Consider the following 26,237-nt stretch of genomic DNA (forward strand, 5'->3'; position numbering starts at 1 on the left):
TTTTTACTTCGAGTATTTTCTTATCCAAGTAACCCAGTTTGAACATACATAGGGTTTGAATCTAGGAGGCTGTGTCAGCACAGAGTCACCAGAGAATTGGGGTGGGTGAGTGTTTTTTATTGCCTGGGCCTGAAGAGGGAAGGACTGCTTGCTACTATTCCCAAGAAACATGCTAGCCAGCTTACGAAGGGGAACTGGAACTCTTAAAAAATTCCAGAAGGGTTAAGTTCAAACAAGTCACACCAACGGTTATGAATTTCAATAATTTAATGCTAACCAAGAGTACAAAGTGTGAAAGTCAGTGTCTTATTTATATTGGTCTTAAAAAAGAAATCTAGAGAAAGTGTTTACACTGCAGCAGATTTCAGATTTAGCACCTTAAAGAGAAGTTCTTGAAGTGTTAAGACAGCGTGGCGACACTGGTACGATACCAAGTAAAAACATAAACCATGTAACAGCATGTTTTCACATTTGAAAAAAGTTACGTAAAAAGTATATTAAAACCAGAAGTTGTTCAGTGCATTCACAGTTTGAGCTGAGATGGAATCAAGTGCTGGAGTAGAAAAGAGTTGAAGGATGACCGATTCCAAGGCAATCATATTGCAAGTCCGAAGGCACTGACAATACAGTACATGGTCTTATTCTCCCATCTCACAGTACAAGTTCCTACAAAGACAAAAGAGTTTCAGAGACGGGAGAAACTTACAGTGATTAATATGAAAATGCATGCTCTTGTATACAGATTTGTTTAAGAATCTCAAGAATGTAGCTTGCACAACAGCAAAGCATTACATGTATTAGGAGAGTTAGCATCACAGCCACATGGAAAAAAGGCCACGCTGTATGCTACTGCTCCAGAACAATAGCACTCAGAAAACTGACACGGCCTAGTCTCCAGGGGACTGGCATTAACGTTGCAAGTTGAAGCATCCAACAGTTTGGCTCCTTACCATCACTGGAGTTGTCCCAGAAGCAAGAGCTCGCTGTATGTAGCCCAGCACCATTCTTTTGCATAATCACACAGGTCACTGTTTGTCAGCAGAGAAGCTTTTATTAGTTTATTGTTATCATCAGTTATCATCTAGCTACATTTATGCTTAGCACAGTACATACGTGCTTATGAGTAGTTAATAGCCATGGTTCTAGCTAAGCAGTTTTGTTGTTGTTAAATTCTTAGCTGTCTACCCGCTTAAACAGAAAACAAAGTAGAGCTCACCGATATACTTGAAGGGTTTCCCCAGCTTCGTGAGTTGGCTTAGAGTTTGTTCCACCACGCTTGTTGTCCACTGGTTCACTTTGCTGTGCTGGTAGGCATTACCACCGATGGCACTTTCTATGGCCTGTTGGAGACAAACACAAAATAAGCCCCGTTGTTGTCACTCCACGAGAATCCCGTGAATACTGATCCCGTGAATCCCCATCTGAATACTGAGGATGAGACACGGTACTCGTAGAAAATATCCTAAATACTACTTGTCCGTACAGATTGCTGGAACTGTTTTCAAATGCTACAGATTTTGCAATTCAGAGTTTGAGCCAGGCACAGAAGGTACAACAATATATTCCTTCCTCTTTTCACTCGATTCTTCCTTTCTAATTCCTATCCTAATGTCCTGGAGCCAGACTTATGAAAAGGGTCTTGCATTTAAACAGTCCGGAAGAGACTGAAAAAAATGCACAGAATGATGGCCCATCCACACATATTCTGCTTTGGACACTGACTTCAGATTTTTCAGCAATCATTTTTGGAAAACAAAATCAAAACAAAAAACCCATGTAATTACTGGCTACTAACAGAACAGAAGCCTTTTCAGCCCATTTTCCTAATGAGGAGAGTTCCCTTTTAAGGCACAAAAGCACATTAAAGTTGCAGATTTTTTCATTGATATATTTTTTCTTCCAGAAATTGTTTAAAAAATAACCACAAAATTATTTCAGATTCAGAAGGGACAGGAACAGGTATTAGAGCACACCTAGACAATTTACAGGAAGTCTGACCTTTTGGTTGTTTTGCAACATGTTAAAAAAAAAGGTGCTTGTCTGCTCTAGGAGAGGAACTCTAGATGCAAAACCCAAACCTCTCTAGAAAATTTGTGGACAGGAAATTCAGGTTTTGTAACAACCAGAAGAGTTATTTCAAACAACTTGTTTCAGAGGAAAAGCATCTCAGAGGACCACAGTAACATGCATATGCAGACAGTTCATAGAGAACACAGGTTTTATGCTCCGGTAGCATGCAATCTGTACAGGCTTTAGCATACAACAGCTGCCTAGAAGTAGGCATACACTGCAGAGAGGAGCAGGGGAAATTATTTTAATCATCTTCTGGGTTTGTAATATATATCACAACCACAGCTAGGTATCATTTCCACTTAAAGGGTGCACAGTGGTTAAATTAATCAACGATTACCTACACTTCCATAATAACCTGCCTCTAACTAGTCACATACTAGTCACCAGATTTTGTTGAATGCTTTTTTAGCACACAGCATACCATCCTTTCACACCAAAGTGAGAATGTTACTTTACCTCCTTAATGATGTTACTGACTTCATCAACAACAAAGGAAGTCTACAAAGAAGCAAAATTGTAAATCATCAGTGAACACATTCTTCCATTTACACAGTTCAAGCTTTGTAAAGAAAATAGACTTCAAGCTTAATTTATGCTTGATAGGTTGACTGCAAGTCAGATGATGCCTACTGTTCCTTTTTTTGCTCATAACTTAACCATACTTACCTGAATCCACTCAAGTGAACACTCTAAACAAAACAATGGAAAGTAATAGATGAAGTAACGCCGGCTGGACTTCTAAGTCAAAGTTTTCCAATTTTAACTTAAAAGTACTTTAAAATAATACGTATAGCACTTCCATACACATATAAACCCATCTTACAATAAGCATTAATGCCTATGGTTCACTGACCGGGCTGCAGAGATAACCTCAGTGCACAGACACGGCTCACGGTAAAGTGAAACCCACATCTTCAGGGCAGTGATGTGGACAAAGCATCAATTCCCAGCTCAAGGAAAAGCTGTCACTACAATTTCAGCTGGGATATAAAGAAAACTGCTTCTTGAAAAGAGGGGGAAATCTAGCTTCTGCATTTCCTACCACCTTCAGCATTCTCTCGGGCTTCAGGCAGCAGAGATGAAGCAAGGGGAAGCTGCACAGGGAAGGCCCCAACATTTTACTGACCTTAAAACTGCTACCCGTTCTCCCGCATGGTTAGGATACCTTTCTGTTCTAGCCCCTCGGCTGCTACCATGCCCCGTGTTGGCTCTCACATGCTGGCAGCAGCACAGCCAGGCAGCCAGCCTCCTGCCCTGGTCACAACAGCACGGGGGCGCGGTGACACTGGGCACGGCAGCTCTCTGCCACAAAGTCCCGCTGACGCTCGTGCCTGCCCAGGCTTTTACTTCTGACTTCTCTTTTTTGACCAAGCTCTCGCTTGAAGGTCTTGCAGCTTCTCTAGCTGGCAATCACGAATAAAAGCACAATGAGAGTGTTCAGGGATGACACATCTATACCTACTCAGGCCTTGGTCAGATGGTGAACTCTCTAGACAGCTTCAGAGATGCTCGACTTCAGGAAGATGCAAGCAGCTGAGTGTTCTCCATGACAAAGGCAGCAACATGCCAAGGGAGAAGTGCAGGCAACGCCTTTTTAATAACTGTTCAGAGGCACTGACCTGCTAGCATACCTCAAAGCTTTCATATACTGCGTGGCAAATTTGCTTTTATTTTCAGCTTCTTGACTTTGATTTAATAATTTGCATTCGTTTTCACACTACTTAATTTTACAGGTGCTTGCACATTAAGGTGCACACCACTGTATTTACCCAAATAAGAGCTAGATTTATCACTGTATACTTTCCCACAGAGCAGAAACTGAGAACATGCATGCCAGACGCCGGCAGACATGCAGCACACTGCCAGGCCAGATGACAAGCTGTATGCATTTTTTCTCCATGAAGTCTAGAACTTTGCTCTGAAATGCCTGAGTAAGCAAACAAAATTCATCAAATTAAACTGAACTAAATTCAGACCACATTCTCAAGGGTATTTAGTTCTGGTTTTTGATTGAAAAAAGTGGGAAAGGGAGAGACATAAATAAATTTCAGAATTTGGTTCAGGGGGCTCTGTTACTTCCCATAACCTCCCCCTGGTTTAGGATGAAAACACACATGGGATCAAATACGTGAGGCACGGAGCCCTGATACACAGCACTGCGATTTGTGTGTCGTGAATACGGTGCCAAACAATACAAGCGCTCCACCTTTTAACAAGACAATCCAAACATTTTTTTCTTTCAAAAATAAAGGGAAGAGCACAGAAGCTTGGTGATTTGAGCCACCCTCCAGCGCAGGGAAAGCGGGCTCCACGCTCCCAACACCGTGTTTGGAAAGGGTGTTCCCGGGCAACAAGCGCCAACTGCAAGGCGGTTTTTTTTTTTCAGTAATCCTGAACACTTCTCTAAAAACAGGTATCACAATGATGTTCGAATTGTTAATTATCTCTTATTAATGCTGCTGCACGACACAGGCCGGGCCCACGGCTGCTTCGCTATCGCCCACCGCAGCTAGGCAAAGTGCCCCCTGCGGCAGCAGCACCCCCGGCACGGCACGACCCCGGCTTTGTCTCAGCCTGCGCCACCGCCACCGGCAGGGCTGGCGCCTGCAGGCGCTCCACACCCCTCCATCCCCCCGGCACCCCGCACCGGGGCCGGAGCCCCCCCCCCGGGGCCGTTACCTCGTCCCCCGCCTGGAAGTCGTCCATGGCCCCTCCGCTCCGCTCCGCTCCGCTCCCCGCCTCCCGGGCCGCGCCCAAGATGGCGCCGTCCCCATAGCAACGACCCTGGGGTGGTGGGCGCCGCCATGGCGCTGCCCCGGGGGCTGAGGCGCCCAGCGCCGCCCTGGGTTGTGGCGGTGTCCTGGGAGCTGCTGGGTGGAGGGGGCAGAGGGAGGGACCTCGTGGGTTTGAAAGCAAACCTTGAAAGGAAGGGCTGCGGTCATCGTGTGCGTCCAGAAACTGGAATAAAAAACAGGGAAAGGAATAAAGAGTCTTTGTGTTCTTACAGCTCCAAGCCAATCTCTATCTCACTCTTATTTTTTTTTAACATCACGAATCGAAATTTGGACAATGGAATTAGAGGGTACCCTTTTTACAGTTTATTTTTAGAGTTTATGGACTTGTGTGTGCGCAATTTTTACACATAACCCAAATTACCAATGATACGAATTTCTGGGGGGCTGTGTACGCAGTGCTGTCGAGGTTCGGAAGGGGCCAGGTGAAGTGGAGAAATGCTCTGAAGAAAGCAGAAAATAAATTAATAGGTGCATGCCCAAAGGCCTACACTGAGGCAGGAATAATCAGCCCTGTGAATGAGGCAGGGTGCAGACCAGCTGACATGGTGCCATGGAGCAGGGTGTAGAGGGGCATATCAGATACAATTCACCTTGGTCTGACCTGTGAAGCTGCTGTTAAAAAAGGAGGTGCCATGCTGGGAAGTAGTGGAAGCAGCATTCCTGTTGTACTCTGTGCACTAAGGCATCACAGGGAATACTGCGTCTGATTTTAGACATTGTATTTCAAGAATCATCAAGGTTGGAAAAGACCTCCAAGATCATCTGGTCCAACCATCCTCCTACCACCAATATCACCCACTAAACCACGTCCCTAAGCACCAGGTCCTTAAACCTTTCTTTAACCCCCCCAGGGATGGTGACTCCACCACTTCCCAGGGCAACCCCATTCCAATGCCTGACTGCTCTTTCTCAGAAGAAATATCGAATTTCCAACCTAATTTTCCACCTAACACCACTGTGAGTTACAGTCTTGGGGCCCTGAGAGCACACAAATAGGCCCCAGCTGCACCAGTCACCCCACTGCAGCCTCTGCACCAGGCCTGTCTCTGGGGTGCACCTCAGCCCAGTATCCCCACCCGTGTGCAGCCCCATATCCTGGTGCTCCTGACCAGTGTCCTGGGACAGATCCTGCCCAATCACCTCACACTGGGACTGTTGATGGAGCCTGCTGGCAGCTCCCACCCTGCTCAGATGCCTTGGGATGGCCCCTAGTCCCTGTGCTCCTCCTCAGCTCCCCCTTGCCTCGCTCCTCAGGGCTGCTCCCGCTGGCAGAGAGCAGTGTGGATAACAAAGCATGTGAAGTCCTCCTTGGAAGTCTCCAAAAGTAGTCTAGATAATTATTTCTGACCTACTCTGGTGGATGTAACAATGTTGGCTCCAGGGATAAAGATGGACAGGACAACTGTGACTTTCTTCCCCCAGGCGAGCTTTACAAGCCTGTCACTGAAGGTGATTACACTCCCTGGTTTATTTGTGGTCTTTCATTTAATTAAAGTTTTGCCTGAAATGCAGGCCCAAATCATCCATTTATTTTTTTGTTTGGCTTAGTTCTGTGACCCACCAGCAGTTGCTCTCTTTTTAGCAATGCAGTTGAAGAACATGATTAAGTTTGATGAGCACAGGTGGAAGTATTTGAATCTATGGAAAGTAATGAGTTTGTAAGATTGAAGGCTGGTCAATTTTTGCCATGTGAGTAAAACTGTAGTGCTGTATTTTAAACTAAAAGCAGTATATTTTGTAACACTCAAAACACTAATAAGGGTTTCTGTAGTCTATGTGCCGTTTTATCTGGTAGAACTAGTCTGTAGGAAAGGACCTTCCAGACAAATTTCCAGACTTTGAATTAAATGGATAAAACTTTGAAATTCATTACTCATGCTTAGTTCTATAATAGACTGAACTAGGATATCCCATCCAAACGTCAGGTTTACTACTGGTAGGTAGACTAATTTTCTGCTTTTCACTAGTACATAAAAATGAATTCTTTTGAACTGTGTGCTTTCCTCTGTTTGTCTATGTTAATTGCTTTTTTATTCAGAGTTGCAAAATTTATTTTCAAGAAAGAACCATGTGTGATACGGATGGTGTTTTCTGTGCGAGTTCTGGGGACATTGAGGTTAGTAGTATTTTCACATCTATAGTATCAAAAAAAGAAATTATGTAGAACTAAAAGCCACTTCTCTTCCTGTGTGCGGCTTGAAAACTGAGTATATTTTGCTGATATCAGTCAGCTTTCATATTCTGTTGTGCTGAGTCTCTTTTTGATGTTAGAAAACGAATAACTTCCCATTGATTATTAGTTGCTCTTGCTGGGAACAAAACCAGAGACTTTGCAGAAGCTGTTGTAACACAAGAGCTGCTCTTTGATTGCATTTGCTTTTATCTCTTTTGGGGATGCTCCTCTGTGCATACTTCAGTCTAATTTTGGTGTCAAAGGAAGGAAAGGGGGTGGAGAACTGCCACCAGTTTTCTTTAAGGAAAGATAAACAAATAGTAAGAGTGCAACTCATCGCTTAAAAGCCGTTTACTTCCACGCATCTTTCTTTGATGGCTGCTGAAAAGGTAAGGACGTTTTTTTTAACTGTCCTATATGACGCTACATAGGGGAATGCGTTTTTATTTACTGAAATGGCGTTGGTTAGACTGCAAATATTTTATGGAAAGACCACAACTGCTACTTAAAATAGTGTCTTTAATGCTTAAAATTTTCTTAACTAAGATTAAATGTATTTGATTGTCCTCTACAAAATGTAAAATAGCCATACATTCCAGTAGCATTTGTGGACGTTTTTATTCTGAACCTCCTGAATAGGTGTCCTAGCTACTGATGTATTACATCTGTCTTTTGGGTTAATGGATAGAGTAATCCAATTACCTCAAGTCAGTAAAGGCTCTGTGAATCTTTAGAAGATTGGTTTATTTGTACTTATTTATTGGTCATTATTTTGCTAATGCTTAAGGATCTGAAAGGAGGGAGAAAGAAGTTCAATATCACATTACATGCAAAATTGCTTTGAGAGAAAGAAGCTTGTTAAGTCAAGCATTTGTAAGCTTAAAAACTTATAAAATATGCTGCTTTTTGCACTTTGACTTGTCCTAGGCCTTCTGATTAACCTCCAGTTACATAATTACATACCACCTTAGTTTGATTTAAGAGAAAAGAGCACAGTCTTCTCAGATTGCTCTGTACGTGTGCACACCTCCCTCTCTTAAGAAGTGACCATGTTGGTTTTCTCATCTCCTTTACAAAAGCTTGACATGATGTTCTAAGAAAGCTACTCATCCATCTGTCTGACACTAGGGTTACTTTAAAGGCATGATTTAAAATAACGTGTGAACAAAATACTTTGTGATCTTTGCAATGAAGAGGAAGAAGTATAGTGGTATTTACTAACCAGGTTGCTGTTACTTTTGGTTTTACAAAGAAGGTGCTGGGCTTTGTGAGGTTAGCGGACTGTGCGAGGTAGCTAGCTAGCTAGATTGCCTGATTCGATGGGTAAATATGAGCGGAGATTTTTAAGATTGTTTTTTCCTGTCAAGAAGTGTCATTACTGGAAACACCACTTCTTTAATGTTACCAAAACCTAATTCAATGCAGACAGCTTCAGTGTCAGAAAAGCTCTTATTTATTTATTTATTTATTTATTTTTATTTATTTATTTTTTAATCAGCCATGGTGAGCTTCTCAGCTCACTTGGAATTCTTCCTTGAAATGACTAAGAACTCAAATCTGTTGTGAAGCAAAAGGATCATCCTATTTCAGGGAAAGGAGCATTTTATTTGTTCTTGAAGCTACCTCATCATTAAGTTAGATTTTGAGTTATCTTTGAATGTACAAGGCAAACTGACAGAACACAATGGTTGTTTGTGCTTAAATCTTCATAAAAATTAAAACAAAACAAAACACTGTAGGGATGTGCAGGTGCAGTAATCATACAGCTGCTGGCTCTGTGATGGATTTTGTGCTTTGTTCTGTGCAGCACATGATGCAGTGAGACTCATGGAGCCTTTTTGTCCCTCTGCATAGTGCAGATGCTGTTGGACATAGGGCCCCTGGCACTTCTCTCTGCAGTAAATTTGTTCTGCTGTTTGGTGTCAGAAGATGATCCCAGTCTTTCCATCCTAGTCCCTTTTGGCAGTCTACTGCTGGCATTAGATGCAGTGCTTATGCAAATTGTCACTGTGAATGGAATATGAGGTATTGCAATAAACCAGCTGTTTTGAATGGTGGTGTTTGCAGCAGCTCTGATGGGCTGAGGTTAAAAGCCTTTCAGCAGAAAGAGAGCATAGCTGCGAGGAAGACAAAATGGAAACAGGGGAAGGCTCCAAACCGTGCTTTCCCTCACACCACTGAAATTTGTACAAGCTTGAACAGCTGAAAACATAATTAGAAATATCTATTTATACGTGAGTTTCTAAGTAAGATTCTTTATGCCCCCAATAGTTTTTTATACTCTAAGAAGTCATCTGAAATCCATTTCCCAAAATAGGCTTGAAATATGGACCTCTTGGGGCTTCCCTGTGAAGAAGGGAGGTAGTCCTTTTTTAAAGAATTTGGAGGAGATATCAAACAGCAACTATTTTTGTACTTTCTTAAAAGCAGATGCTGCTTTTTTAACTGTTGTACAGGTATAGTAGCTCTGTAAGATATTCATATATTTTCTTTAAGATCACTAGAGCAGTTTTCTTTGATCCCCCCTAATAATGACTGTCATGAATTTGCTAGCTCATTCTGTTGCTTCAGCAGGATTTGCTGACAACATTGTACATATACCAGCCCTTGGAAATCCTGGCAGTTCACAGAAGGCCTCACTTCCAAATACTGTAATGGCTGTTTTGGTATCCTGTGTGGTGTAGAGGCTGTGTTGACTTAAAGGGAATTGAAGGCTGAAATGTGTTAGTTAATTCTTGGAGATATCCTTGAGATGAAAGATTAAAGCAGGTGGAGGTGGCAGGGGTCTTTGAAAACAACACACATGGTGTTAAAAATTGCTAGGGCTTTTTAGGTTTTAACTGAGTAATATCCTGTGAATTGCAGTTGTTAAGGAAACAAAATGTGATTATGCCTATCTCTGTGTCTTTTGTTTCCACAGGAAACCAATCTTTTTTTACTTCTTAACACTTCTGTGAAATGCTTTGTCCTTTTGTTGTCTGTTGAAGAGTTTCATGAAAAAAAAATATGTAAAAGAATGGAATGCATACTGTTTATATCAATATCAATTATTGCCTCCTGTTTTGTTTGTATGGTTTTAACCTTAAAACTCTCAGTGTTTTAAAATAATAATCAATTTGGTCAGATTCTCATCAGAGGTACATCAGTGAAATATCTGTAACTGCTTCAGTAAACTTTTATCCTTTTGTCTTAGTGGAAAGTCTAACACTATGTATTTAGTCCATATTAACTTTGAAGCACTTAACCTGTTTTCATATAGGTATCTTTAATATTTGGTATAGCATAACTGGAACACTCGTACATTTCCTGTAGTACATACTGAACACTACAGTAGTAATAAAACTGGTTATGGTGTCTTAACTGAATTGGATTCAACAATAATATTCTTTCTCTACTTTACTGTAACAAAATTATTTTGTGCTTTACTAAGCGCTTTACAAAAGTGAAGGTCACAAAATATATCCAGAGCATGGTTGTGAATCTGTTTTGGTTTTTATACTTCTATATTTGTACATTAATATCATCAGTTTGATATAAAAGTTGTTAGTGCGCTGAGCTAGAAATATTATCTATCTTAACTGTTTGGTGTTGGTGGGCATTAACAAAGATACTGGCATTACTGTGTGATAAATGCTTTATCTAGTCTTAACAGAAATCAAGTTATTATTACAAACAACTCTCAAAGGGTATTTCTCTTCTTTCTCTGAGGCTTGTGGTGTTTTGTCTTTTCAGTAAGATGCGATCAGAAAGGGGCATTGCTGTCTCAACCAGCATGGCCAGATGGTGCCTGTCCTGGCACCTCTAGGCCTGTGCTTGAAACTAAGATCATCTTTGATGGTTGTTTCATGTTGACTACCTGAAAAATATAGAGATACATGGCTGAGTGTTAATGGACATTACTGTGAGACTCTAAAGAGTCTTAAAACCTCTCCCTGGTCTGAATTCCTGTATGAAAGGACTGAGTGTAGCAAAAAGTGGTCTGCAGAAAGTATTACTCATATGCTATTTGAAATAAATGTCTTGAAGAAGTGAGGAGAAGGGACAATGATGTGTATTTTTTTATCCCTAGGTCCTGAAATTCCAAATCTACAAGACCAAGTAAGGCAAACCACTTCCCCAAATCCTTTATGCTACCTCCTGGTGATAGCTAAAGCCGTACCTGGGACCTTGCTGCATGCTCTCATCCATCTTGGAACCACTCTCAGCAAAAGAAAAAAAAAGAAGAACAAGAAGTTCTTTGATATGAAAAAGTCAAGTGCTGTGACCTTGTAACTCTTCATATTCCCTGGGTAGCAGAGATGCTTAAATGGTCTCTTGTGTGAAGACGTAGTTATTTTTTTCCTCAAGGGTATGACACAGTGAGACATATCACCAATCAAGGAAGAAGACAAGCTCTTGATAAACACTCGGATCTTGAGAGCCACATTATATTCTCTAAAGTAGTATCCATCGTTTTGAATATACTAGAGCAGTGAGTCAGGAGTCTACGAAATAAGTTAAGTTTGGCAAAAATGGCCTGTGAATTTAATCTAAACTTCCTTAAGGAATTGGAGCGAGAGGCTGTTCTAGAAGTGCTATACCGTGACCAGGTGGTGAGAAAAACAGAAGAAGAAAGAGTAAGGTATCTGACACTACCCTTTTCATGTATTTCTGATCTTTTGCTTTTTTTTTTTTTTCCCTCAGGAGTACTTTTCTTTCTCCTTGCTGACCTTCCAGATGTATTCCTTCTTTTATTTGTTGTTAATACTAAGTTTTTATTCTTTGGGAAAATAAGGGGTTATCCAGAGTCTCTTGGATTTACCACACTACTGACTACTCTGCATTAAAGATGGTCAAATACTGCTCTGTCAATAATCTACTTAATGAATTTCAGTTCTAGGATTTGTAGGAAGTTCAGTTGCTACTTGTATTTCTTCCTCAGTGAGGGCTTTGTGACATCCTCATCATGCTCCTATATATGCCTGTACAGTCCTAATAATGCAGAACACTTTTAACTTACATTGTGCCAAGACTGAAGTTAAGAATTGTTGGATACCTCCTCATTGTGCTGAATCCATCTCTGTTCCTTCTCCTATTCGACAGCGAGCAGTGTGCTTTCTCAGAGGATGTCAATAGGTGACGTTGGCTAGGAAAAGGATTGTGTTTCACACTACACAAGTATCTCAGTAGTGAAGGATAAAGGATAATACTTCAGCATTTTATTTGCTTTGTATTAGCTCTTCTGTAAGGGTTTCACTGCAGTTCGTGCATTGCTTTGTCACATTGCATCCCCATATAAAGCAAGGTATTTGTATCACTAAGTTAGAAGTTTTTAGTTGTACTTAAATGTGGAAACTTAAACGTTGTTTACAGAAAAGGTTTGTGTATATATAACTGGGCTTATTAAGTGATTGTGAAAAGTAAGTAAGGGGTTATAAACAAAATCTGAATTAGAAAGTCACTGACATCTGTTGGTGATGTAGGTGACAAAAACATAGATCTTGACTCTTGGTACTTGTCATGGAAGCGAGGGTAACGAAAAGGAAAGGTTTAGATATTTTGGTCAGATGTGTTTTTTATTTGACTTTCAGGTGATGTGTTTGTTACAATTGTTTTATTTGATAGATTTGATTCTTCTTATCAAAAATCTTGATAAATATGATGATAAACATCATCAAAAGCGAGCACAATTTAGTCTCAATTTTTGTATGTGAATGACATGAACACTTGCATACATAATTTTGGTGCCCTGTCCTGAGTGTACATAACTGACGTGAACAGGACCCCACTTATGCTGGGCTATTGCCCTGTATGCGCAGTTGTGGTTGCACATGCAACCATCGTGCAAAAAATGCTGTGTGCAGACGCCTTCAGACAGTGCCCACAATAAGGTCAAACTTGAAGGTACAGCTCCAACTGGTAGCGACATTGCGCAAACAGGGCATTAGCTTGTGACCTACATGGGTTTTGTGTTTCTTCTGTTTTGTTTTATTTATTTATTTTTTTTACCTGGGTGATTAGGAAACTGAAAATGCAGCTGCAGCAGCTTCGATGGAAAAGGGCAAGAAATGTCAGCCATGAATACCAGGAGAGATCTTGTGCCCGATGTCAGAAATCCCTTGGGTTGTTGATGAACAGAGGCGCCGTATGCAACGGGTGTAGTCATCGAGTGTGCTCTGAATGCCGTGTCTGCCTGAACCCCTGCATTTGGAAGTGCACCGTTTGTTATGCACATGGGTAAGAAATGTTAATGGTTTTGATAAGTTCTTGTTTATGCTGATTTTGTTCACGTTGGTTTAAATGCTGGATACTGTTCTTGTGTGTATCTGTTGCTTTAAACAGCTAATGAACCAAAGCCTCTGGTAGAATGAAAGTGTTGGATGAAGTCCTGGCAGCAAAGAAACTGGTAGGAGTTTGGCCTTACTCTTCATGTAGGCAGCGCTCCCCTTCCTGTGTTCAGCAAAATGGAACTTCAGGGTAGGCCAGAGGGGGCGTCACCCCTTTTACAAAGGTGTTAATTGCAAAACAAAGAGCAGTCTTAATAAGTGAACTCTAGATGGCACTCATGCTCCTGAGTCAATATCTAACTGATGCATCAAAACTAGTTGTTGAAGGTGCTGTTTTTCTACATAGTATAGCCAATTGCTTGACAATTTCCTAGTCACTATTATTATTTGCTTCATACTGCAGAGGTGAGGAACCTGGATTAATGAATAGTGTGAAGTCCTGTCTTGTAGATATTTAATTACATATTATATTATATATATATATTTAGTTAATAACATTATCAGCAACCGTTTAAATACGGTCAGAACAGAGATCCAAGTTTGTTTACACTGAATTTGTTTTTATCCTTTACTATGTCACCTTGGTTTTGTTTTCCTGGAAAAAGGAAGCAATCTTCCTTTTACTGTATTAGTACAATTTTCATTTCAAAACACTCCATCATAGTCCCTTCTGTTAATCAGAATCTTGCTAAACCAAATGGTGATGATACTTTCCCACCTGTAATGAAATATATTTAATATTCTGTATGCAAAGACAGCAAGTCTTGAAAATGAATCAACTTGTGCTATAAATCGCTGTATAAAGAGGGGAAATTTGTGCCAACACAAGAGTAATGCACCACTTTATTCCCTCTTAAGATGCCAAAATGACATTTAAATAATGCCTGGGAAATTTAAGGCAAAGTAGCAGTCTTAAGCTAAATGAATTTCTACTAGTAAATTGAAGTAATTTTCAATGCTTTAGAAGAGACTGTAAACCATCACTGAAAAGATGCTCACTGAATCTTTGGTTTATTTTGCAGTTTACACATAAAATAGGCAAATTAGCCCTACCTATATTTAGTACAAAGCACTTGCTACATTTTGATGTGTGTATCAAACTTTATACATCTGTTTATACATCGTTTATTTATACATCAAAAATTATACTATCTGGGCTTCATGCTATAAACACTAATGAGAAAGGTTAAAAAGTTAAATTTCTTTCTATCTAGATCGCTTCCTCCACTTGTTATTCTTTTAAATTAATTTCAGATCACTTGGAAATCCTCTCTAGAGAGCAGCTAGTTACTAGACTGCTGTGTTGCAGTGCTGCGCACCCTGAATAATTTCATAAGTTTTTCCAAATATTTAATGGTGAAAATGGTGAAATGCATTATGCAAATGTATATTAAAAAACATTTTGACTTTGAGGAAGTTGTATTTTCTATCCTGCTGATACAGAGGCATTTTCCAGTGGAATAGACATTATAGCAAAGAAATGGTACGGGATTCACATTTGATCTTGCTTAGTCCCAGTGCAAAGTCCATTAAACTCAGTCACATTTCTTCAGTTCCTTCAGTTAACTTTGCATGAGGGCTGCAAGTCTTTGGAAATGCAGCAGTGGGGTAAATGCTAGTCAGCACCTTTTGTTTATTCAGGTTGAGGGAAAAATAGGGTGACTAAGAAACCTAAGAGCTGATTTTCAAGTCCTGAGCAACCATAACCTTAAGTGTTGGTTACCGCTAGGGTTGTTTATCCTGAACAAAACATGACCATCAGCAGCACTGCTGAGTCTCTCCTACAAATGTGGCAGTCCTACACATTAAATTGTTTGGGGCATCTGACTTTATTTCTCACCCAATTCACACTGAGTGGTAAAAGGCAATGCAGAGGTTTCTGCAGTTTCAAAATCCATGTACCTCATGGAGCTGACAGAAAGCACTGGGTTGGGTGATGCTGACACAGGACTGAGAGGACTGAAGCTGTGCCGTGGCAGGGCAGAGGCAGGTTGCCATCCTCCTGATGTGTGTGCAGGGAGTGCTGCCATGTCCCCAGGCAGCTTGGGGCAGCAGGGAAGGGCAGGCCGGGCAGCACTGCCCTGCAAGCCCATGCCAGAGGGAAGAGGCCTTCGGAGAGGCCGCCTGGTGCCAGCATGTGGCCTGTCAGAGGTTTCAGGAGGAGCTGAATATCTCATCGGAAAGCCATCGTTCACCTGTCCCTGTGTACACTTCCACCCAGTTGTTTAAATGTGTTTGTTGTGTTTACAAAATACAACATTTAAAAAGCCTCATGTACTAACAATGCCTATGCTCTCACCTGGAAGAGCTGTAAACGTGAATGGAGCCGGTATGTTGTATTTTCTAAAGGAATCCTAGAGCTCGTCTGTTTTAACGTGGAATAAAGTGGTGTATGGAACAGCAGGCCTGGGAATTTTGTTTCAGATCTCTGCCTAGAGCAGATTTTGTTGCTTTACATAAGCAGTCCCCCACAAACAAACAAACAAACAAACAAAAAAAAAAGAGAGAGAGAGGAGGGAGCCCTTTGCAAACCCGCAGCAAAATCAGTCAGTGTTGTTAGCAGTCATGAAATCTTTGTTTTCTGGTAGGATTAAGAAAGACTGTTGGATGGTTAAGAGATTACTAAATATTTAAAGAAATGCATTTTGCTTATTCAAATATATTCTGCTTGTTTTTCAGAGATGTGAAAGTAAAGGCTGGTGAATGGTTTTTTGAGGAAAGAGCAAAGAAATATCCAGATGAAGGTAATCACTGGAACAGGCCACAAACTGTTGTGCATTTAAGTGAAATGCAGAATGTAGTCTACTACTATATTTGACGTTTCATACATTTTGTGGGAGATCTCTCAGAAGTTATCTTGCCTTGTATGCCTGTACAATAAATGAAGCATAAATGCAAGCTAGCAGAAAGCATTTGAAAGTATAATTTATTTTGTGTGAGTAATCAGAATAAGAAAATTACTGGCCGTATCGATTTAGATAAATGAACATGTAAGGCTACTAAGAAATTCCATGACACGTGAAATAAGTATGGAAATGTCAAAACGTATGTGCGGGAAGGAGCTGATCTTGCATTCATTGTTTGTTAAAGTTAAAACTTAGGTTGTTTTCGCTCAGAAAGTTTCAAAGCTTAAAGAAATGATGGAGTGGAATAGAGAAACATACATAGTTATAAACCAACAGAAAGCTAAACACCTACTGTTTCTTTACGTTCAGCCAGCTGTGCATTTGCATTCTGTTCAGTCTTTTCAATGCAATTAAAAATACAAAGCCCTAAACGAAATTATAGAGGATGTGGATGGATTGCCTATGGGAATGTCATTCACAAATCAAGGAGCTGTTAGTCTTCATTTTTCACCTGCAGTGACTAATGAGGTGGAGAGGATTTCCTTTATCTTTCTGTTAAAGCTCCACTTCAGATAGGCAGCTATTTGCCTTTGTACATGACTGTACCTTAATATTACAATTTCACTTACAATATCTGTATCTTACCTAGACTTAAGAATAGCTGGTAAAAAGCAAAGCACTGGACCTTAAATATTTCTTGGGAGACTTGAATAAGAAGAAGTTTATAAATGGAAGAATGTAATCAGGCAAATCTTGTGTAGTAGTTATTCAGCAAAGGTAGCAGCTAACATACTAAGAAACTGAACTGCAGTTTCTGCTAAACAATTAATTTAGAAACAAATAAATAAATAAATCACTTAATTCCATTCTAGCTAGGACAATTTCTGATCTTAATGTATTAGTTGACCAATATTTTAAAGTGCAGTTGTATTTCATAACCATTGTTAATAATTTTCTCTCATATTCTTTTTAGAGAGTCTAAAGCTGATAATCTTAACATTAACAGTTACTAGAAAATGAAATGTTGTTCTCAGATATTGAACCTGATATTGCAAGGCACTGAATGTCCTTCTTTCAAGTGAAAACGTTCTTACCTTGCATTATCAAAGCTTTGTTGGTACTTTGAAGCATTTTGCTTAGTTAGTCTAATAGTAATGTTGTTGAAGTCACAAAGTTCTAAGGATATACAGAAGGTAAGCCTCTTGGGAGAAATACGTTGGTTCCTATGATTAGACCAACTGATGTAGTTAAAGGAGTTAAAAAAAAAAAAAAGGGGGGGGGGGGAACTTTCAAACAGCATTTATCTTAGTTATGTATCCTTCAAGCCTGGAGAGGCAGTGCCCTCTTCTGGTTTAATAATATAACACAAGTGATGTATTCACTGCAAAATAAGTTAAACTGAAACATGTTACAGTGAAGTTTTCTCATGTTGCAGAATCAAAAAATGTTGTGTGCGCACACTTTTTATTAATTTTCTGTAGCTTCTATCTAAAAATCGTATTCTCATAAAAGTGGTAGATTGCCTTTACTGACTAGTAAATTAAAAATCTAAGAAATCATTTAATGCTACAGTAGCTCAAGATATCAAATATTACATATTAATAATAGAGCATTAATTCTGGAGTTCTGTTTGAAATTTGTAAGATCAGTAAGTTGATTATTTTTTCTACCACCACCAGGATATGCTACTTGTATGTAAGTAATATAATTAATGATGTCTCCAGCAAAGCATGGGTCTCGTGCTGCTGTCTGTATTGTTATTATTAGGAATGATTAGTGATTAAAACCACTCCAGCTGGCTGTTTGTTGCATGCATTTGGCCCTTCTTTCTGTTTGTGATTAGTCAGGAACAAGCTACATTTTCATGAGCCTTCATTGTTCGTGCCTGATGGAGCGCTTGCTCCTTGCTGTTCTTTACATCATGTGGCTGCTCACCTGAGGAATGTGACATGGTTGCTGTTTCCCCACAGGAACAGCCTTAGCAAAGGGTTTTTGCCTGTGTTTGTGAGCTAGTCATCTATCATCACAGCTGTTCAGTTCTCTAGTAGAAAAAATGAAAGAATTTTTCATAAGAAGCAAGAAATTACCACGTGTCTACTCTTGCAGCATATTTTCAAGCTTTCCATAGTGTTTGAATTTTATGGTTTAATTGCATTTCTGTGCACTACCTGCTTCGTAGCCCTCAGGAGGCCGAGGGCACTTAGCAACCTGAAGAAGTAGGCCTCTTAGCATCCCTACGTGATTGTCCTCAGGGTTTGTCAAGAGCTAGGCTGAATGTGTCACCTGAAAAAGGGGAAGGTGAAATGCTGATATGTGAAATAGGGATTAATTTCACTCCTGATCTGCATGTGCATGAACTTCTGTAAATACAGGGGAGTTCCTGAAAAGGCACTGATTTTAAGAAGTGCTGTGCAGTCAGGCTGTTGTTGTTGCAAAGTAACTGCTGTTGTTGCAAAGTGACCTTTTTTTTTTCTCCCCTCCTTCACAGGCAGACATGAAACAGCTGGTGCAAAGCTCTTGAAATCTTATCAGAAACTGAGGTAAGACTCATAAAAGGATAAAAGGACAAAAGGTCCTAGAACATTGAGACTTCATATAGGCAATACACTGTATATTATAAACCAGCCAGGAGTTTGTATTTTTTGTTTATAAAGAATAAATTTCATTACCTCTTGAGTACAGATAAAAAAGCATTGAAAAATTACACTGTTATCTCTTGGCAACCCATAGAAAGGGTATCAAGCATGGAAGAGCGCACTATTTTTAGAGTAATAGTTTATTTACTTGAAATAAAGGAACTTTTGTTATATCTCCTTGTTTTCTGTCTATTTTCATCAGTATCATTCAAACTTACACACTACATTCAAATGATAAGAGGTAAAAATTATCAGGTGTAATAATTACTAGGTACAGCAATTATTATACATAATAGTATTTGTATTTGCTCAATGGCAGATTTTGCTGATTTGATAGTTTCAGAGTAAATATGAGACAAGAAACTCTGTATGCAGGAAGATGCATCTGTTTACCAAAGTCTAATACAAATACAAAATCCACTTTATACTGAATAAGTATTTTGAAGGTTTGAGGCCTAAGCGTAACTATGCTTAAAATATTACTAGTGATACATAATGCAAGAACAGTCTACTTAAACTATATTGTATAAAAGAAAAATGATTCTTAAAAAATAAAAATTAAAAAAAATAGGAAAGAAAAAGATACAAAGAGATGGCAACAGTTTTATGATAATTATCTGGCAAAGCATAGCTGCATAAGACAGGAACTTGTAGACAGATAAGATCCTAACTTGGGCTGCATAAGGCCTTGCTTTCACCTAGATTCAGTAAAAGTAAAAGCAAATCAAACTTTACTGGCTGGCTGCCTTTAGGGTCTGTGATTGTTCTGTGATAACCGACTGTAGTCAGATTTTTTTTTCTCTCTTTCTTTAACAGACCAGGGCTATTTACAAGAGGTGAAATGGCTGGAATGCTGTAAAAGGGCTCTGACAGCCCTGGGCCCAGGCAAGGAAGGGTCCTTACAGTATTGTAAATAAAGATAGCTGTTTTCTGACAACATCTCCAAAACAGAAATGGGGCACATTACACATGGGTTGTGTTTCAGCACTTGGGACACAAATTGTAATGCTGCCAAACAAAGTCTGTTCTGAATTTGATCTTTCTCACCGTTGTAAGTTAATAATTCTGCCTAGAGAAGATAGAAAGGCAATCTTAATTCTTACAAGCACAGGCAGTAAGCCTGTGCTGCAGCTCTTAAAGACACGAGATCTTAACCCAGATCTTCATATTTCAGAAAAGACAGATAATAAAGATACTGTGCATGTATTTGGCTCACTTATCCATGTATTAGCATAATATATTGATTTTTGTCTCTTACATTTCTAGTAAAATTTCTGTTGTACCTCCAACTCCACCTCCTTTCACTGAATCTTCTGCAGGAAGTAACACAAAGGTAAATGTACATATCTTTGAAATATAAGTACGTATTCATGCAACTCTTAGAGGGCCATCATATGAACAGACTGTCTGCAGAAATGCAGTAAATGGCAACAGCTGCTGTACATCATTGCAATATAAACACTGTCTTCTGCTTCTGTCGCTTTTTTATGCTGTATCGGTAGTAGGTTGGAGTCTCATGAGACATGTTTTCAATTAGTTTTCAGTTTCTGAGGGAAGTGATTAATCCCTTTTACTTGGCACCTGCATCTAGACTACTGCCTCTGGTTTGGGTTCCTCACTATAGAATAGCAAATACACGGATGAATTGGAAGCATGTTTAGTGTAGAGGCACCGAGAAGGGTGGGGCTCAAGCACTTCTGTAAGGAAAGCTGGTGGACAGGAGCTTATTTAACCTGGGGCAGAGATGGCTTTAGTGGATCTGACCTCTTTAGCGTTTATGGGGGAGTCAGAAAGAAGACAGAGCTGGGCTTTTCCCAGCAGTGCGTGGCAGGAGGAGGGGACAAAACAGTCAAAAGTCAAAATAAGAGAGGTTCAGACCATAATCCAGCAATCCCTTTCTGGCACGGAGAATGGTTAGGCAGCAGATCGGGTTGCCCAGAGTTGCTGTGCGGTGTCTATAATCTCTGCCTGGAGACTTTCAAGGCCCAACAGGATAGAGCACTGAGCAACCTCATCTGAGCTCACAGCTGAGCCTGCTGCAACCGGGAGGTTGGATTTAGGCCTCCTGAGCTTCCCTCCAGCCTGGGTGATGTTGTGATCCTATGATATTCAGCAGTTATTGATAAAGTGATCATTATTATGTGTTACTTTCATTGCTGAGAGAAAAAAAGTGATTTTGATGGTTTGTGTTACAGTTTTTGCATTACAGTTGCTAGCAGACAGGATAATAAGGCAGACTTACCATTTGCTTGTTATGTGACCATGGAAACTTTAAAACAGCAAATACTATGTTTTCTTACTCATGGTGTCTCATTTGCAGGATCTCAGTCAGTCCAAAAGTTTTAATAAATCTGTGGAAAACTTGTTCTTGTCTCTCACGACGCATATAAAAAGTAAGTAGATTTCACTGCTTTGCCATCCTAGGGTAACATAGTCAAATGCTTCATTTTTTTGGGCCAAATTGATGTCCGTAATATAGTTATAAACAAAGGGTATTGACTAATGGCTGAAATGACTAATGCCAAGACTGAGCCAAGCAGAAAAATAATACAGTAAGCCTAATTCTCCTTCAGTATTCTGCTGTTTATTTAATAAGCTGATGTTACCAACCAAAAACGCTTTTCTCGTAAAGATGTAAAAAGACTGCACAATGTTATTTTAAAGTTTACTGGATGTTCAGATGCAGTGTATTTAACACAAGTTACTACAGAGTAATACCTACCTTCTCCTGTGGTGATCTTCACGTTAACTATTTCACTGAACCCAACTGATCCTGTGAGTGAACCTATCGTGTAATGGAAGTAGAGTAGAACATTTTCTTTCGCTAGCGTTTTTCAAGATGTTGCCTTTCTCAGTTTGTCTAGTGACATTTTTCTTTCTTTTTTTTTTTTTTTTTTTCAGTGTGCATTTCTAAGAACCTGCCAGTCCTAACTCTTTGTTCATTCTGATACTTTTGGTTCCTTCCATTCACTTTTGCTGCCTGCTGTTATTTAGGCTTGCAGGCTGTGTACATACCTCTAAGGCTTGTGACACTGGGGACAGCCTGTCTGTGTGAAAGAGATTGAAAGCATCAGTGACCAGAGGAAAACTACCTCTGAGCTTTATGAAGATTACAGGAGCTTGCAGATTTGCATGCATTTGAACCAACCTTAACATTTTCTTACTAGCTTCATCTTAGACAACCCCAAATATAAGACTAGACCTGAGTAAATATGGCTTTAGTGTTTCCCCCTAACTCTTTTCTTAGCCCTTAATCACAGTTTCCTCTGACTTCTTCCATCAGTCCTATTAACTACACAAATTTAATGTTGTGTAGATGTGAACAAATATTAAAGATATGCAGAGACATAATATCTGCCTCCCCTGAACAGAAGTGTGGTGCAGGGTGCTGTGTTACTGGAATTGCATAGCTGAAGCAGCACAGAGTTGGATGCAAATTAATTTACTCTGCTTTCTGTTAGTTTGCAGCCTGGACATAATCTGCAGTTAATGGACTGCAGTCCAGACCCCATCAGGACTGCAGCAAGCAACTTTCATAGTAAAAAGTAAAAAGGCCCTGCTCCCCCCACATCTTTCCTCTGTCATGTTTCTGGTCTCATGCTGCCATTGCTTAACCTGAATTAGCAACAGTGCTTCTAGACCTCTCTGGAAGCTAATTTAGCTAATTAAAAGAGCAGACCAAACAAATGGGTAGTTTTCTGCTGCTTTATTGAGTTAAATAGGCTGAAAGTTTGGTTTATGTGTTGGAGCCTGCACAATAGTGGGTGCTGGGCCATGTGGCCAGGAGCCAGGGAGCACAAAGCAGTGGTTGCAGAAGGGTATGGCAGCAAGTTGTTAGGTCAGCTCATCTGTATGTGAAACCCCACTCAATTGCTGTCATCCTCAGTTAGGATAAGAACCTTTTAATTTGTGAGAAAATAACAGGCTGCTACAATCACTAAAGTCAATAATTAAAAGGTATAGAAAGTCCTTTAGAGAGAAAGGCTTAGGTTCCTTGACCAAAGAAAACAGCTTTTTCAGACAATGTGGTCTCTTAATAAAACCTGGTACCGTGATGATAAATGCTTTCAGTCACAAGTGTCTAAACTTAGTGCCCTATATCTTATCTAGATAAAAATGCCCTGGTATGCAGAGGTATTTAATACACCCAGCTCTTGGGTATGGCAGTAAACAAACGTGGAGAACCTCGTTCTGAACCTGACTCTGATTCTATCGCTGCAGCCAGTGTGTGTGCATGGCTGAGAGCAGCAGGAACAAAGGATTAGCATGTGCAGCACAATGCCTCCGTTGTACGGTCTGTTTTTGATCATTTTGCCTCCTGTTCTGGCAGAGTTTGGCAGCAACAGGAGATTATAATCCAATGGTTGCTATTTGGGGGATGTAAAATGAGTTGCTGGTTGTAGTTTTATTTGCAGTGCAAAATTGCTCTTGGATCTAGTGATAGTGCTCATCATACTAACTACCTGGGTAGAGATGCTGAAGGAGGGAGGAATAGTTCTGAAAAATGATTTTTTTTTTTTCCTTTTTCCCTCACTATAATCTGTTTTGTAACTTGTTTGTTTTAAGAGAGTATGGGGGAAGCTTTTGTCAAACTACTCAAATTATGTTTACTCCATTAGATATCTCACTCCAGTCTCTTTTATGATCTCTGATTTCACTGTGTATTTTAAAAATCTGGTATCATTTACAGTGAGAGATGACTTAATTGAGCTTGCCTATGAATATGTCATGTGATGCCTTAATAGTGCACACGGAGTACAGTAAACATCTGACAATTGATTGCTGCTAAGAACAAAACTAACCCAAAGTGGCTTTAAAAATCACACTTAAGAGTGCCATTGTTTTTAAGTACCAAATAATGACGTATTGTCTACTGTCTGAGGTTCCTCCACAGAGATTTATTTTATGGGAGAAATATTTATTTCTTCCGAATGAATTAAACATGTGATAGCTATTTTGTGTACCACTTAAAAGTTATTAATTCTTGATGAGAGACTGTAGGATTTACAACAAAGTGTCTGCTGCTAAGCCTACTGGTTTTCAACCCCAGGAATCATAAATGAATGCTGCCCTTCCACTTAAATGAAGTTCTGACTGTACCCTAAGGAGTAAGAAACAAAAAAGGGTGCACTAAATGTCCAATTGTCCTATAGATTTATTTGACAATATGCTAGATATTAGCAAAGTGCTAATTCAATTACATACTTAAGTATAGACATAAGCTTATCTGTATGACTAATGTTAATTGGAGTCAATGAGGGCTACTTCTGTTCTTAAAATTATGTGTGGTTTGGGACCAAAGTACATAATATCTCTACTTTCATCCATCTTTTGGATTAATTTCTAAATATTTTCCAATATACTCTTTCTAATGTCCACTGTCTTGTCACTGCATGTTGTTATAACAGTCTTGCTTTTATCCTGAACCAAACCAAACTGCTTTACAAATCAAAATATATATAAAGACTGTAGAAGCTATTTCTGTGAGAAAACTGTATTTGATAGCATAAAATAATTCCTTGCAGCAGCTACAAAGAAAAGAAATAAAGACTATAATTTCCAGTTAGAACAGTAGAAAAGATTTAGATAAGCAAAATATAATTATACAAAAAGGGAAGTGCTTGCCTTCCCTTCTTTCTTACTCTTAGGAGATGAATACTGAAACTGTAGGATGAAAGTTTGAAAGATGCATTATTTGCCTATAAATCTACAGATTTGCTTGCAATGTTTGTTACAGCTACTTCTCTCTTTGTATTCACTTCAGAAATCTCGAAGTCCCAGAATGATATGGCTGACAGAAGTCTCCTAACAACAGATTATGGGCAGAACGCGGAAAGAAGGAAGCAAAGGAGGAGCCAGTCTGACACTGCCATCAACATTACAAGCAGGGTATCCAAATTGTTATACACAATTCTAAAGGGCTGTTTCAGGAATTGAATATATTTATAAGAATCATGACTTACACAGTGGGATTTTACTTTTGTTTATAAGCTGGGCTTTGCTGATGTTCACTAATTGTTGAGCGCTCTGATTCTTGATATGGGTTTTGACTGAGTCTCCACACTTGGTCTCAGTCCAGAGCTGAAATGTTAGACCAAGATTTTACAAAGACCCTGATGTGGGGAGGGAGGGCATGGATTGCTTTGCTCTCAGGTGCTCACAGACTGTGTGTTGGTGCTGGTTGACATCTGTATGGCTTCTCTATTATTAGGCTGTGAGGAGGTTCTCTGTTTCTCATTTCTTCTGCCCTTCTTGCTGCTGAACAGAACTAAGCAATGGCCATCTAAAACCCATCCTGACACTCACTAAGCTTTTTTTCTTTTTTTTTTCTTTTTGGCAAGTATAAAACAGTGACTGCTGCTTGTTGTTGGGTGACTTCCGTTTTCCTTTCTCTCTGGTTACAGTCTCTAGCTTTCAGTGTTTTCATAGAATAGAATATAATATTATAATAACTCATAGAATATCCTGAGTTGGAAGGGACTCACAAGGATCACTGAGTCCAACTCCTGGCTGCACACAGGACCACCCAAAACTCAGACCCTATGTCTCAAAATTGTCCAAACACTTCTTGAACGCTGGCAAGCTCGGTGCCGTGACCACTGCCCTGGAGAGCCTGTTCCAATACCTGACCACCCTCTTGGTGAAGAAACTTTTCCTAACACCCAGCCTGACCCTTCCTGGTTGCATTTCCACACTGTTCCCTGGGGTCCTGTTGCTGTCTCCAGAAAGAAGAGATCATGAGGAGAATGTAGGCCATCATGAGGCCTCCCCTCAGTCTCTTCTCTAGGCCAAACGATCCAAGTGACTTTAGCTGCTTCTCCTGTATCTTGGTAGTCCTTCTTTAGATGTGCTCTAATAGTTTTATGTCCTTATATTGTGGTGCCCAAACCTGCACACAGTATTTGAGGTGAGGCCACACCAGTGCAGAGTAGAGTGGGATAATCCCTTTCCTTGACCTGCTTGCAATGCCACGGCATTGCCATGGGCACACCACATGGCTGCCATGGCACACTGCTGGCTCATATTGCTGTCAGCCAGAACCCCCAGCTCTCTTTCTGTGGGTGTGCTCTCTAGCCTCTTGTCCCCCTGTCTGTACATATATCCAGGGTTGCGTCATCCCCTGTGCAGAATCTGGCACTTGCTCTCATTAAACTTCATGTGGTTGGCGATTGCCCAACCCTCTCGTTTGTCAAGATCGCTCTGCAAGGCCTCTCTGCCCTCAAGGGAGTCAATAGCTCCTCCTAATTTAGTATCATCTGCAGAGTTATTATGTATTCAAATCTTGAGTCCAGATCATTTACAGAATCAGAATCAGAATCACAGAATCTCTAGGTTGGAAGAGACCTCAAGATCATCGAGTCCAACCTCTGACCTAACACTAACAGTCCCCACTAAACCATATCCCTAAGTTCTACATCTAAACGTCTTTTGAAGACTTCCAGGGATGG

The 26,237-nt window shown here is 40.0% G+C and overlaps 2 protein-coding genes across 5 annotated transcripts in view; one reads left to right on the plus strand and one right to left on the minus strand.

Moving 5' to 3' along the window:
* Positions 1-249: 249 nt before the first annotated feature.
* Positions 250-4,889, minus strand: DYNLT1 (dynein light chain Tctex-type 1). The gene is made up of 5 exons (XM_038175847.2): positions 4,753-4,889; positions 2,530-2,571; positions 1,217-1,340; positions 951-1,028; positions 250-666 (listed from the first exon to the last, which is right to left on the minus strand). The coding sequence occupies exons 1-5, from the start codon at positions 4,777-4,779 to the stop codon at positions 596-598; spliced, it is 342 nt and encodes a 113-aa protein (XP_038031775.1). The 5' UTR covers positions 4,780-4,889; the 3' UTR covers positions 250-595.
* Positions 4,890-6,431: 1,542 nt separating this feature from the next.
* The window catches only part of SYTL3 (synaptotagmin like 3), a 38,077-nt gene continuing 18,271 nt past the window's right edge, over positions 6,432-26,237 (plus strand). The window contains exons 1-9 of one of the 4 annotated variants that reach the window (XM_038175849.2): positions 6,568-6,804; positions 6,907-6,984; positions 11,111-11,662; positions 13,042-13,257; positions 15,987-16,051; positions 18,642-18,693; positions 20,056-20,122; positions 21,110-21,182; positions 24,554-24,678. In XM_038175849.2, coding sequence (XP_038031777.1) covers positions 11,553-11,662; positions 13,042-13,257; positions 15,987-16,051; positions 18,642-18,693; positions 20,056-20,122; positions 21,110-21,182; positions 24,554-24,678 — 708 coding nt within the window. In that variant the 5' untranslated portion in view covers positions 6,568-6,804; positions 6,907-6,984; positions 11,111-11,552. The other 3 variants (XM_072035954.1, XM_013095341.5, XM_038175848.2) reach the window with 3 other exon arrangements.

The sequence above is a fragment of the Anas platyrhynchos genome, chromosome 3 (genome assembly GCF_047663525.1).
Source record: "Anas platyrhynchos isolate ZD024472 breed Pekin duck chromosome 3, IASCAAS_PekinDuck_T2T, whole genome shotgun sequence".
Taxonomy (NCBI): domain Eukaryota; kingdom Metazoa; phylum Chordata; class Aves; order Anseriformes; family Anatidae; genus Anas; species Anas platyrhynchos.

What these genes read in the sequence shown, in the direction of transcription:
- DYNLT1 (XM_038175847.2), bottom strand. Translation starts at nt 4,779, where the DNA reads ATGGACGACTTCCAGGCGGGGGACGAG. An exon ending in ACTTCCAGGCGGGGGACGAG is followed by an intron (nt 2,572 to 4,752) that starts GTAACGGCCCCG and finishes GCTTCTTTGTAG; the next exon opens with ACTTCCTTTGTTGTTGATGA. An exon ending in CTGGGACAACTCCAGTGATG is followed by an intron (nt 667 to 950) that starts GTAAGGAGCCAA and finishes TTGTCTTTGTAG; the next exon opens with GAACTTGTACTGTGAGATGG.